The sequence below is a fragment of the Poromitra crassiceps genome, assembly GCF_964638095.1.
Source record: "Poromitra crassiceps genome assembly, chromosome: 25".
Lineage (NCBI taxonomy): Eukaryota > Metazoa > Chordata > Actinopteri > Beryciformes > Melamphaidae > Poromitra > Poromitra crassiceps.
Genome location: NC_139649.1, coordinates 5,979,838 through 5,994,546, shown reverse-complemented (window position 1 = coordinate 5,994,546; position 14,709 = coordinate 5,979,838). Strand labels below are relative to the sequence as shown.

Genomic DNA, 14,709 nt, shown 5'->3' with positions numbered 1-14,709 from the left:
GCATGCACAGCGCACAATTGCTCAACTTCGCATCACTGATGACATCACAATTGCTGGACTACAGAGCCCACTTACCATCACTCATGACATTATCGAGTGCTCGAGTGACATCACTGATGTCATAGAGATGATGACATCACAATTGCTTGAGTGACATCACTGACGATGTCATAGACATTGTGACATCATCAGTGAGTGACATCACTGATGATGTCATAGATGTGACATCATCAGTGACATCACAATTGCTTGAGTGTAACCAAAAATGTGACCAAAATCACAGAACCCACTTACTCCCTTTTAAAAGGAAGGATTAATAATTAATTTGATTGCCAGAAAAGGAGGAGAAGCTGGACCAAGCCCCAACCTTCGGTTCTGAAAAATGAGGCCAACCCGGAAGTAGTCTACCAAAAACTGCAGTTTCTAGAATGGCCACTAGCTCCAAAAGGGAATCATTCCCCATAGACCCCCATGTTAAAATGATCAACTTTACAGTAGAAACAAACATGTTTACAGCCTGGTATACAAAAAACAGTCTCTATTCACCATTCATGACAAGTGTACGGGGGTTGCCTGGGGCCAGACCGTCGAATCCCCCACTTCACGGAGTTGAGTTTGACTATTCTTGGTGTAGCATCGTGATATACAAATGCCTTTTCTCTGGTTTCATCAGCGATTAACCAATCCGCGCTATCGAAGCCGTTGTCAAGACTGCGCCGCTAATAACAAATATGGCCGCTGCAGTTTAAATTGATGACCAATTAGGCTACTTGAAATCCGAATGGCACACTGCTTGGAGGGCATTAAAGTTCGCCCTACTGGAGTAACTAGTGTAAGATTCAGACGTTGGTCTCTAGTGATTGGTTGGAATTTCCCTCGGGGATCCCCTTATAGAAATAACTTGAACATAATGCTATTAAATCATTAGTTTCAAGTCTTCTTCAATACAACATGTTCATTATGGATGGACCCATTTAGAGTAAAATTGATGATAAAGCAGACTATGCTTTGAGGCGTGGTTGTAATAACTGTATGTAGCCTATACTATTTCTTTAGATCGCTTTATTTTCTTGTGAATTACTCTTGTATTTAATCATATTCTATGTTAGCCACACACCCACCCACACACACACACACACACACACACACACACACACACACACACACCTTAGCTCTAGCTGGCTAATGAACTATTTTAGCTTGCTTTGTTTCTTTGGTACTGTGACTTCCTGGATTTTATTGTTCTTATTGTTTATTCGTTTGCTTTGGAGTACCTTTTTTATGCTATTTTTTTTTTTAATCTATTGTATGTAAAGGAATTAGAATTGCCTGTGTGTACGAAATGTGCAAATGTACAAATAAACTTGCCCTGCCTCCTATGCACTTTCTACTGAAAGCGCTCATTAAGCAGGTTTGCTTTCAAGATGAGTATTTCTACCTTCATTAGGTTTGTATACACTTTTCAGTATTGCAAAACATAGCTAGGCTGCTTAACATTATTCATCAACTTTTCTCTTTGCGCTTAAAGAGAGCAGGAGATTACAAACTGATTAATAGGCCCTTTTCACAGCAGCCATTTTGTCTAAAAGGCAGGAAGTAGCACAGGCACTAAAACATTCATTATAGGGTTTCCAACTTCCAGTCCTGATCCAGTGCTGGGGCCCTGATTAGTGAGTTGGTTGCACACCTGTGTCTACCCTGCCTTTTAGACACAAAATGGCAGCACACGCATTTACGCAGAGCGGCAGGTGACTCTGTGAGGGCTCAGTGCTCAGGGAGGAGACATGGGGACCGCGCACAAGAGAAGCAAGAACAGGAAGTGGAGACGTAGGAGATAAGGAGAAGCAGGAGAAAGAGGAGCTTCACTTCAACCTGACACTCCTCCCACTGGCTGTGTGAGAGGAGAGGTCCATCCCTCATTGAGATGAGTGTAAAGGCTGATCGCCCAGCATCTCCCCCCTCCTCTGTGGCATTAATCATCCCTCATACATCTCCAAGTCAATTATATTTAACAGGTTTTTATCAAAGTAGCATATTCCATAAATAGCTTAGGTCTGTCAACAGCCGTTTAAATAGTTAATACATTAATAGTTGAAACATTTTAGAGTTCAAGCCTCGGAGGCAGCAGGGAAGTCTGGTGGTTACAGAAACTACCCTTGAACCATAGAACAGACTGGGGTCCAGGGATCAATAAATGATCACACAAAGTTGTGCTATAACTGGACTGTTTTCAATTTTATCAAATTAAAAGTATAACGTGAACAAATTGGAAAAGTCCAGTTTAATAATGGATAGCCCATGCATGTGGTTTGGAAGAAAATAGGCTACTGGTTTACAAAACTATACTTTACTCCTTTAAGAAGAGCGATTCAACCTCAGCTCAGTTTCTCGGGGAAGTGGTTTAGGGCTAAACCTCGTGTAGCTACTGTAAATAGTTGATGCATTTTGAGTTCACACCATGGATGACGATGAATAAACATACATTATGTAGAGGAATAACATTAACAGATGAATGGTTAAGCCTAGTGTCCTGTAGAGAGAGAGTGGCGTCAGCGGAGGACCAAAATGCGTGACTCATTAGCCAATGAACAGCCAGGAAAGGGTCTTGCGCTACTTTTGAATGCTAAAACAAAGCTGATAATAATGTACAATTTGATTCTTAAAAAAAATAAAAAATAAATCAAAGTACAATACAAACTGTCCATTTTGCTGCAACTCGACAGTGCTGCTTAATCCAGGACCTTACTTCCTGGAACTCTTGAGAGTAAAAAAACTGGTCCATTGGAGTGAATGGAGATGTTGCGACTCTTCTACATAAACAGCTCTGGTTAAGCCCCTTCATCTGAACAAGAGAAGACAACATGCAAGTCAACAAATGTGTTGTCAGTTTGTTTTATTTGTAATTCCCACCTGCTTGCAGTGTAGCCTGTCGTCTCTGCCAACAATTAAGCGCCATTTTATAACAAAATGATAAAATTACTTAAAAATCTATCGACTGTACAAAGAAAAAGACAAAAAATTCAACAATTCTTTACACAGAAAATAAGGACGCAATGAGTGCAACGCAGCAGTTCAACGAAATTAAAAAGAAAAGAAAATCATCAACAAATCAAACCATTATGCCACGATTTAGATCAACTTGGAAAATGTCATGCAAAAAACTAAAGTGGGTGAGAGATATTGACCACACTATGTGAAGATATCTGAGAGGATTAAGGGTTTTGGTGACCATTCTCAGCCATTTTTAAGACGATGACTATATTGGCTTCCTTGCATTATTAGTGAGGTGTCCTGTGCTGTGCTGCTTACTGGATCTGCTACAGACAGACAAGACAGGAAAAAAACCCTGCTGATGCCAAAACCAAGTAAAGAACATGGAATCTTATACTGGAATAGGAATCATCTCCAGTGAAGATATCGCTCACTTTGACACCACTGTTGCTACCTTGTGAAATATTTAACATAAAAGAGGATCTTAAAGCATGGCGGGAGGGGAAGGCATGCCTTTAGCAGGAATAACAGCGTTGGATGACTGCTCTCGTATAAAGTCGGACACATTGCTCTCTGTTGAGTTGTAGATAGATTTGATGTAATCAATCATCAAATACTTTGTTGTCATTTTTTTTTTTTTTTACCAAACTAGATTTTAAATTCCTTACTGCGTTAAGAAGATAAGGATTCAATCTCAACACAGCTCCTCAGGGAAACTGGGGGAAATTAGACATTTAGGAAGTAAACAAGTTAATCAAAACCACTGGGCGGACATGATGTCAAATATACAGCATCAATCTGCATTAGGGGGGGGGGCTCACTCCATAATTGTGTATCTTCTCAAGATCATTTCACTGGTTTAAAAAGAAAAAGGCTTCAAAAATAGCTCTAACCAAAAGACTTCTTACAAAGAAAGCAGGATTCAGCTTAGAATGTAGCAACCGCCTCCGACTGTAGAAGGTCAAAGTAAGACTCAAAGAATCTGCCAAAACACGAAAATATCCTTTTGCCTCCTTCACTATAGTGTAACTCGAGTCTCATTCGTTTAGGTGTGCAGGTGGACTGATTGAAATCCTAAGAGGACGGCGCTAATCATCTTGCAACCACATGATTGATAAAGGAGAAACAGAGTTGGCAGTTAACCTGACCACTATGAAACGCTTAACTGTAAAGCCAACGCTGCTGCCAAAGGTCTACAACCTAGACTCCCGTGACAAAGCATCCACAAACCCCCCAAGCTCTTCAAACCATTTAAATACACCTGAAACCTAGACCGGCGGAGCAGGAAACTGTTCTGTCATTACTGAAGATTAAAAAGGCACAACAGAAGGTCCTGAGGTACTGTATAGCAGCCATCAAAACCGTTTGGCATCACCGACAAGCCAGCTGTTTGCGGGGGAAGAACAGAAATGACTTCAGGCTGTGAATCTGCCCAGTGCAGCAATGTCCTTCCGTGTGTCACCAGAAAGAGTACACATGCTCTTGAAGAGCATGTGTGCTTTGAGAAGGCCACTGGGTCACAGCAATATAAAGTCACCTATAGCTCGCTACCACAACGCTCCATGAGACGGTAAGACTGGCAAGGTGAGAAGATAACAAGAGCGGAGCTCTGGATCTCTTCGAATGGGACTTTCAACGCTTAAGCTCCTAGGTTGAGATCTCGGAAATTGTGCTACGTGAGGTTAGCCTGGTTAACCAGCCAGGCGCGTGAACTCACATTTCATCTCGTTCTACCAGACGTTCTACCAGGTCTGGAAATGTAAGTTCACGTGACCGGCTGGTTTACCAGGCTAACGGGAGGTAACTCAGGGAACGGAAGACACCCTGAAAATGTTCTGGTGACAAAACAAATCAATGGAAATAAAACTTATCTCGAAAAATAATCCAATTTAAAACTCCCAAATTCAGATAACACTCAGGTGGCATCTTACATCTAGACACCCTCCACCCAAGGCTCTAAATCATTATATTTAAAGTCAAGCTACAAAAAAAACTGACCAGATATTCTAATTTCAATCCTCTGCGCCAAATTTGGAACAGAAAAACATTTACATCAAAACACATTAAGTGCTCTGTTTATCTCGACTCCAGCATCCACCAGAACTGAAGATATTTCTTCTGCTTGGATCAGCTAAGAATAGCAGCACAAAGACAAGAGAACATATAGCCTTCTGCCCCGAGGACGATCATTCGTCCCAAAAACAAACCAAAAACAAAATAAAAATGTATGAACAGATAAGGAAGAACGGTGCAAGGAAGAATGTTTGATATTCTGCCTGTAACAGGGACACAAGACACGAGGTTCTGAGCCTCGAGTATTCTAACATCTAGAAAGCTAACTGGGTATCCCTTTTTGATACTGCGGCAAAGACCCACTCCCACCATGAGCACCACTCCCTGAATGTGACAAACATGTACAAGACCGTACACGGAGAATAGAAAGTCCAAAGAAAAACGTGGAACGGCACAGGCGGCGACGACAAAAACACAAAGAAAAATCCAGGGCGTGTAAAGTGTGAAACAAAGGGAGAAAAAAAACAACAACCACAACAACAACAACAAAAACATAAAATGAATGCTTCTGCCCCAGGATAGAATTGAGAAGTTTGGCACTTTATTGTTTGTATTAAGTCCAGATGTGACGAGTCCTCCCCGGCTGGGCGGACAGGAGACACCGCTTTGGGCTCGCGCGGGTAGAACCCCGGCGTGGCGGCGTGGTGGATGGAAGCGGGTCGGAGTCGAAGACGGGGGGGAAGGGGTGGTTGGGGGGGGGGGGGTCTCAGACGATGGTGTTGGTCCCCCGGAGGCCCACGCCACGGGCAAACTGCTCCAGCAGGCCGGAGATGGCGCCGGAAGGGCTGGGCGCCGAGGACTTGAGGCCCACGGTGGAGCTGTAGGCGGCCAGGAAGACCTCCCGCACCGCCTCCAGGCGGGCCTGACGCTCCGAGGGGATGGGACACCTGGGGGCCGGGGGTTGAGAAAGGAGTCTTGTTTATAATATTCTTTAATTTCTTGATTTAAATTTCTTTATAATATTCTGTTCTTTTCACACAGCCATGGAATTTTTCTTAATATTAAAAATAAAGGAGAGCAGCTGCTTGGAGAAAAAAAACATAGTTTGGCTTCATTTTAGATAGAGTAGAACACTTTCTAAAGTTGAGAAAAGTTCAACTATTTAGGAGGGACAACATCTTTTTCATGGACCAATCGGAAGAAGCAGTTTTTCACACTATATAGGCAGCTGACGATTTCCTACTGTAACAATCAGAGTTCAAATACAGCATTATGCTCTGTGTATCACTATCTGCTAACCATTGAGAGTCATAAATATTTTGCGGGTAACTACTGGAACTAATCAGTATGCAAAGTATGCCCTTCGGAAGCCGCTTTTTATCAGCACAATATGCAGATGAGGCCGCATACGGAATGATGTCGACACTCCAAACTGATAGGAGTAAGCACGCACATCCAAAACCTAAAGGGCAAGTGCTGAGCCGAAGGTGAACAAAACACAAAATGAACAAAACCGCTCGCATAACGCCACGACTCCACTTTCAATTATTTATTGCACCAAAGTCAGACTGCCTCCGACATGGGTGCAATAAATAATTGACGTTCCAAACTGAACCGTGTCAAACGAGGAGAAATGCACAGGGCAGAAGGTAGAGCCAGAGGAGAAATGCACAGGTCAGAAGGTAGAGCCAGGAGAAATGCACAGGGCAGAAGGGAGAGCCAGGAGAAATGCACAGGCCAGAAGGTAGAGCCAGGAGAAATGCACAGGGCAGAAGGTAGAGCCAGGAGAAATGCACAGGGCAGAAGGTAGAGCCAGGAGAAATGCACAGGGCAGAAGGTAGAGCCGGGTGACTAAACAACAGGGAGGGAAGGACACAGCGGTGCAGGCAGAGGCAGAACCGGAAACCATCTCCTTGTTCGGCTGACGACCACAGCAGCCATTGTCTAAAAGGCAGGGTAAACACAGGGGCAACCAAAACATTAATGAGGGCACCAGCACTGGAACACCTAAATGGACTGGAAGTTGGAAACCCTCAATGTTTTGGTTGCATCTGTGTTTACCCTGCCTCTTAGACACAAAATGGCTGCTGTGAAAAAGGTCAATATACTTCTGACTGAATTAACTCTCATAGAACAAAACGTATAAATAAATATACATGGCCTTTAAAGGGGTGGGGGTGTGTATAGTGTGTTACTCACATTCGGCCACTGGGTCCTTCATCTTGGAAGCTGAAGGGGAGGGGGGAGTCGTAGGTGGCAGCGACTGCGGACGAGGAGGGGGTGGGCGGAGCAAAGTGGTGGTCGTGGATGCTGCCGCAGCCCGAGACGATCTGCCAGCTTCCGTACTCTGTAGAGAGGGAGGAACCTGACCGAGGGTAATCTGCTGCTAACCTGAGAGAGAGAGAGAGAGAGAGAGAGAGAGAGTGTGTGTGTGTTAAGAGAGTTAACTCTTAAGAGTTAAAGTCCCTGGAAACCAAAATCCACAAAAACCTTCTAACTATTAAATTTAGGGTCTTATGCGAGTAATTGTGTGGTTCAGAAAGTGGTTGACATTACTTTCAACCCTAACCCCAAAAATCGATACTTTTCTACAAGGTCTGGATTTCCACTTCCTCACTGAAGAGAGCGGAGCGCGCGGTGCTAAAATGCATGATCTTATCACGCCATAAGATTTAATCTCTCTCTCTCTCTCTCTCTGAGGAGACCGGAGACCTGCTGCAGACGGGACACGCCCACACAGTCCGTGGGAGAAAATACACTCTAAAATCGAATTGATTCTCATGACTTTTGACATGACTGTCAAACCTAAATTTACATACTTTGCGACGTTCATCATTGTTCAAATTTGGCTGGTGGCTTATTAACATAGGTTCCTGTGATGTGATGAACTCAAAATGCTAAAAAAAAATATATATATTATATATATATTATATAATATATATTTTTTATATATTATATATTTCCAGGGACTTTAAGAGTTAAACATGAGAAAAAACATGAGAAAAAATAGGAAAGACAGACAGAAATAAAGTGGGCAGGGCTTTGTGGCACTGACTAGACTGGCGCCAATCACCATCCAACTACATAAATACACACACTTGATTCCAGCAGACTGGAGTGAAACTAAATGGACACTGAATATACTGTCAACTGAAACTGAAACAACACGGCATGCTGTATTCCAACCATTCACCTTCTCCCGGGGACGGCCAATGGGCTGCTGCCGGTGCGTGTGACGGCATGCTCTGATTGGTTGGAGGAGGAGGAGCTGGAGGAGCGGGCCTCGCTGAGTGGGTGGGAGAGGTGCTCGTCCAGAAGGGTGGCCTTATTCCACACCACCATGGGGGAGGAGGTGGGGGCTTTTCTCCTGGGGAGAGACAGGAGAACTAGACGGTCACATCAAGGGAGGATATCAGTTTGCCCACAGTTGATATTGGCCTAATGGCCTATAATTTACAGATGGGATGATATATATGATTATTCAATATGTCGTAATCGTAAAATGTGACAATAATACAATATATTTTGCCCTAGTAATCACAAATGAGATGTCTTGATCAACACAATTAATTTAATAGTTTGGGTCAAGTCGATCAAGAACTGACACAAAAATTGATGTTTTTGACAGGGTAGTTTGTAATTTGAGTTGGTTGCTACATCGTCCACCTGCTCTATGATGGAAGTTCTTCCCTTTTCTTAAACTAGCTCCAGTTGGTTGGAAGTCTGTAAAACCTCCTGGAAACTTTGCTTACCCAACTAAAGCATCGTTTAAATGGTAAATGGACTGTATTTATAGAGCGACTACTCAAAGCGCTTTACAACCACACATTCACCCATTCACAGAGCTGAGCTACTGCCCAAGAGGCTTTTACAATAGACAAGAGAGACTGAAGACTGGCAAGCGTGCTGCAAAACTGCCTTGTAGAACTAGGGAAAAAAGTACTTTCACTAGTACTAGGTTTGATAAAATAAAATAAGTACTTGCACTGTACTAGGAAGGGCACACAACCACCAACATGTAATTTGCTTTGGCTAGTAAGCCTTCATCAGAGCATGCTCTGTGCTGCCCTTTACTCTTCTGGAGATATCCTATGCCTTCTTGTAGAACTGACTGACTTGGCAGCCAAAGCAACAGCATGCTAGTGACTGTTACAAGTCAAGCTTTGATGAACTCAGATATTACCTGACTGGATCAACATGGAATTGTAATACATATCTTTTTTTTTTCATATCCATTTTTAATGGACCTAATTCTGACTGTGTGTGTGTGTGTGTGTGTGTGTGTGTGTGTGTGTGCGTGTGTGTGTGTGTGTGTTCTCCTGACCAGCTGGAGGCCTGGGGTTGGCTGGAGAACACGTCCACGGCGTCGTTGGTGAGGCTCGAGGCGCCGGCCACCTCCTCAGTGATCAGGGAGAAATCGCTGCTCAGGCTCGTCACGCTGCCGCGATCCCTCGATTCTGGGACCAATCACACGGCAGAGGCGTGTTAGTTCAAGTTCCTATAGGTCAACATTTTTACACTGTCCCTCCAATCGCACACAGTGCTTACACAGCAAGCCATGTTTCAAACCAATAAACATCCATTTCAAAAGAGAAAATACAGAGACATAAAAACAAGACTAGCCAAGCCGGACCCGGACTGCTGGCCAAGAAACGGGGGCTGGCTGACTCCCCGTTGTTGAAAGACACATGCGTGAGTGTTGAGCAGCAGCGCCGGCAGTCCGGGTCGGGCTTATTTAGGCTCGCCACACATGCGTGTCTCAACAATGTGGAGTCTGCTGACTAAAACACTTCACCCGACCTTCCACCGGCATGGGTGGTCAGACGAGACTGGTCTGCTTGCCATCCAGTCTGGAGCATGTTACACAGACTAGAGAACAGTGTTGGGGGGGTAACTAATTACAAAAGTAACATATTACATGTAATATATTACTTTTATCAGTAACTCAGTAATATAACTTATTACCAATAGGATTTCAGTAATATCATACCAGTTACTTTGTCAAGTAACACAAGTTACAAATTGAGTTACATTCTTTACTTTAATCAAAACACATATTTAAATAAAGGTACAATCATTTCCTAATCAAATTGTGTGTTTTTACGCAAATAGGCACTATAGCTGACAAAAGGATAACATTTCGAGTTTTGGACGGGTTTACACTGACTTCAAGACGGTTGAAATTATTTTTCGGGATGGTTCCGGGGTGGCGATGTCATTCTGCTGCTGCTGTTATTTTGGTGAAAGTAATGTAAAAGTAGTGTAATAAGTAACGAGTTACTCTACACAGACAGTAATATTGTAAAGTAACTTATTACTTTCAATTGAAAGTAACTAGTAATATGTAGTATATTACATTTTGAAAGTAACTTGTCCTAGAGAATAGGACAAAGACGGCGGATCACAAAGGAAAATGAGGGATCGCACACTTCCCGACGCTTTTCCCATTTCGTCCGAACGATCCACTGAGAATAGAACTACAAAATAGGTGTGGCTTGCTTCATGGTGCAGAGGCTAAAGAGTACATTTACATGAGGGTAATATTGATGAAGAAAATCTATGTAATTTTTAGACTTAATGCATCTTTATGTCGACTGATCTAGGCATTTTGCTCTTTTATACCATTTTATATGGGATTTCTTCCTCCAAATGAAATTGTAGCAACTTCTCAAGAGTTGAACGAACGAGTGGAGTGGGAGATCTTTCTGATATAAATGATCGATGGGAACCGTGCCAACGTTAGCCCAGATTCAAACGGGGCATTAAGACCACCTAGCGTGAGCTAGGCGTCAGTCCTCCAAAGGAGCCCCAGCCTTCAGAGGGCTGTCAGATCTTCTATCTGGAGGGATGTCATTAAAGTGTGGGGGTAGAGGAACGCCTGAGAGGGATGCCGACTTACTTAACTGGCAGAGGTCCTCCACAGTGAAATCACTGTCTTTGAAGTGGGAGTTCTTCCTTCTGCAAAAAATAAATAAATATATATATATATATATATAGTATGATGAAATAATAAACAAGCGAGCGTGTGTCAGAGAGATCAAAAGACGAGGAGAAAAAAAGGAACATTGGTTGGTTTGGCACAGATGAACCTCGCTCATGAAAGCCAGTTATTTGCTACAATGAGAGAATGTATAGAAGATCTAGTGCTCAGAGTGGCCAGCAGCCATTCTATAGTGTACGTACGCTTTGTGTTGACTGTTATAAGCTAAGCTTCACACAAAGACTATTCAATAAAGAAAGAAAGAACAACAATTGTGAAAAATGCAACGAGAGAGAGAAAGGTGATGATAAACAATCGGAGAGAGAAACGTACCTCTGTTTCCTAACGGCAGAGAACTTCTCTGAGACGATGTGCTTCAAAAAATTGAAGCAAAAAAAGAAAATCTGCCCACAGGAGAAAGAAAACATATTCTGAGCTCAGACAACAATCCACGACCAAACACTGCCCTCTAGTACCCGACAGCGACCCGGCGGGTCGGCACCGGCATTCTGCAGCGCATCGTGGGGCAACAAGGCAGCTCAAATTGGATTACATGCTAGCCAATCTGGGTCTCCTTTAAGCTAGACCAAACTCGCGGCATCGGGAAAGGCAAAAGGAATTTGCAAAACTTCGACACTCAATGTTGCCAAGCACTTTACACGGTCTGCTACAGTCTGGGAGAAGATTAGAAGCCCCTTTATTCCTGAAGACCAGAGGCAGGATGAGCTACTGTATAAACCAGTTCAACAGAGACCCCATGGTCTGAAGAGAAACATGCACGGAGCCTCAAGACACTAACAAACAAACAGACAGTCCTTGTTATTAGAACATAAGCCCTACCAGGACATACTGGTCGTCCCACCCCAGTGGCATTCTTGGTTTGTTATCCCTATTTTTGTCACACTAAACCACCAAATTAAGTTTATATTATCATAGAAGAGGCTATAATCCGGCACATTTACATGCAAATGTTCATTAATGTTGCACTGTCCCTGAAATAAATAAATAAATAAAAAATAAAAATAAAATCACTATTCTGTTGGAAATGCACTCACCTCCTCCCCTTTGGAGAGTCGATCTGGCAGCATGTGACTGGAAATGGACACAGAGAAATGGATCCAGTTAGGGGACACATCACTTGGATTGTATCCTATGACACCTTTCATTTACTCTCTTTATTTTCTTCTCTATTCTTAAGTTATTGTATTATTTTGTTTTGTATTGTGAAGCGTCTTTGAGCATTTGGAAAAGCGCTATATAAATCCGATGTATTATTATTATTATTATAACCATAACAAAATGACATTTTTTGAAAAGTGAAAACCTTAAAGACTGCGAGTATTACAGTAATGCCACGATAACCTTTATGCAACAGCTACCCGTAGCCAACCGGTCAGATTAGTGAAACTTAGTGCTTGCTTGCTCTTCCAAATTCTTGCAATAACTGGATAACTAGTGATCTCTATTGCATTCTTTTGTTTTTTGACTATGTATGGAGACTTTTCAGAACCGCTTTTTTTTATTATGGTACAGTGATTATGTGTTCTTGGATGATGCCAACAGTACTTTACATAAGTGTACAGTAGATAAATCAAGATATTAGTCTATAATAAACTGGAGTCCAAATATGATTCACTCTAGACCAGTGCTGACCAATTTGGGGCCCGCGGGCCAAGTTTGGCCAAGTTTATCCAGAATGCAACTCGGGCAAGTTATCAGATATCTGCACTGATTGCAAAGGGTGGACGAGCTTTTTCATGTGGTGACTTTGTGAAACAGTGTCTGAATGTGGCTGCGGATACTGTGTTCACTCCTGAGATTGCATCCCTGCAAAAAGTCATGGCAAATTGTTTACAAAAGATGGACAATAAAGCTGATTTTCAAAGTACCTTGAGGATTTTTCAAGTTGTGAATTAAGTCAAATTTCTCTCTTGATTACAAAGGTGGAAAATACAACTGTTTTTAACTGGGTGTTTACTGATTAAATGTTTAAGCTCCCCACAAATGCAGATGTTTTTTTAAATATATATAACCAATTGCAAATTATTACAATTACCAAACAGATAAAAAGTAGATTATTATATTGAAATGTTATTTTAGATTTAGAATGTTAATTTTCTATAAAACACAATACATTTTAATTAGGGGTGTCACAATATATCGTCCCACGAAATTTCGCGATAGTAAAACGTCACAATATGTATCGTTGAGATGAAATCTCATATCGTGATTTTTTTTTTTTTTTTTTTTTTTTTTTTTAAATAGACAAAGAAACGTCTTTGTTTGTTGAAGTTCAATGTGTGGAAAGTAGTTCAGTTGAACAAGTCTCTGAAGAGACACATGAGAAGTTATACAGGAGAGAAACCATTCAATTGAGTTTCTGGCAAAACTGTTTACTTGACAGGAAAAACTGAAGATGCATAAAAAATAGACTAAGAAAAGTCTTGTTGTTTGAGTTTGAAGAAAAACTGAAGATGCATAATGAGAATTTATACTGCTGAGAAACCTTTTAGTTCAAAGTAAATCTAAGTGACGGTGTACAGTAACTCATTCTATTTCAAGATAAGCCTTATCTCCAATCTCATGTTTTTTCTAGTTGTTATTGTAATAACAATTTCCCACAACAGCATGTTTTGTATTTGTGCATTTCAAATAAAATACTACTTTTCCAGTCATATATTGTCATTATTCAAGTTTTAAAAAATATTGTTAAAATCGTATCGTATCGTATCGTTATCGTGAACCCAGTATCGTGATACGTATCGTATCGTGAACTGAGTGTATCGTGACACCCCTAATTTTAATGTAATTCCACAACGTTTATTTTTGGCCCTCGGCCCTCCACCCAGATTGAGTTTTGGCCCTTCATGGGAAAGAATTTGGGCACCCCTGGTCTAGACTGATGAGATCAAGTGCCGTAGCTGCAGTGCCTCCCTTTTTAGTCACTCCTCAGCTCTTACTCTTTACTCTTACCATCTCCTTCTTCACTGATATCTCTCTCTCTCTCTCTCGGCTAGTGTCCCAAGGGCACAGGCAGGACTCCATGTATAATTACATGGAGCAGCTTTTTACTACGCTGCCTCTGATGAGTTCAAGTTGGAGTGATACACGCTGGTAATTAAGGTATGAAGGAAGAATCCCAAGAGGGTGTGTATTGGTGTGAAAGTGAGTGAGAGAGAGAGAGAAGACTGGGAGCAAAACCAAAAGAGGACTACTTGTGGTCGTCTTGTCCTGCCCTCCCTCCCCCACGGTTCCCAGTGTTTCATTAGCCAGTCACTCCTCAATTATGCGTCCCGGACCAACGCGGTTTGTTCCAGCAGGATGACAGGGAGACATCGCAAACGCACCTCTCAACTATTCATGCCGGCTAATGCGGCATGATTTACAGCTCGCCACCGAGCTATGAAATTATTATCACAATGATGTAACTGATTTTTTCATTTTCTTTTCTTTACCCGAAGAGGAACCAGTCGTAGGCGATGGTCAGATACAGGATCTCGGCCGGCTCCAGGCTGGCGTGCACCGCGCCGTCCTGTGAAAAATACACAACAAGAAGCAGTTAAACGTCTGGGAACATAGCGCGTTAATGAAACGCCGCGGCCCGCTCAGCCAGGAGGCGCCATGCGGCTCAGGATGTTGGCGACAGTCAGACAACACTAGGCTTCCAAACGTGAGTCCAAAAAACAATGGGTGGCTACGTCCATTTTATTTACAGTCAACGACGC

General features: G+C 42.3%; 1 protein-coding gene across 1 annotated transcript in view; it reads right to left on the bottom strand.

The window, feature by feature from the left end:
• Positions 1 to 2,878: 2,878 nt before the first annotated feature.
• mtmr14 (myotubularin related protein 14) overlaps positions 2,879 to 14,709 on the bottom strand; it is a 28,960-nt gene continuing 17,129 nt past the window's right edge. Inside the window, exons 12-19 of the mRNA XM_083661050.1 lie at positions 14,440 to 14,516; positions 12,040 to 12,076; positions 11,318 to 11,388; positions 10,904 to 10,962; positions 9,329 to 9,461; positions 8,198 to 8,371; positions 7,204 to 7,395; positions 2,879 to 5,951 (exon numbers count right to left, since the gene is read on the bottom strand). Coding sequence (XP_083517176.1) covers positions 5,771 to 5,951; positions 7,204 to 7,395; positions 8,198 to 8,371; positions 9,329 to 9,461; positions 10,904 to 10,962; positions 11,318 to 11,388; positions 12,040 to 12,076; positions 14,440 to 14,516 — 924 coding nt within the window. The 3' untranslated portion in view covers positions 2,879 to 5,770. The remainder of the gene's footprint in view (positions 5,952 to 7,203; positions 7,396 to 8,197; positions 8,372 to 9,328; positions 9,462 to 10,903; positions 10,963 to 11,317; positions 11,389 to 12,039; positions 12,077 to 14,439; positions 14,517 to 14,709) is intronic.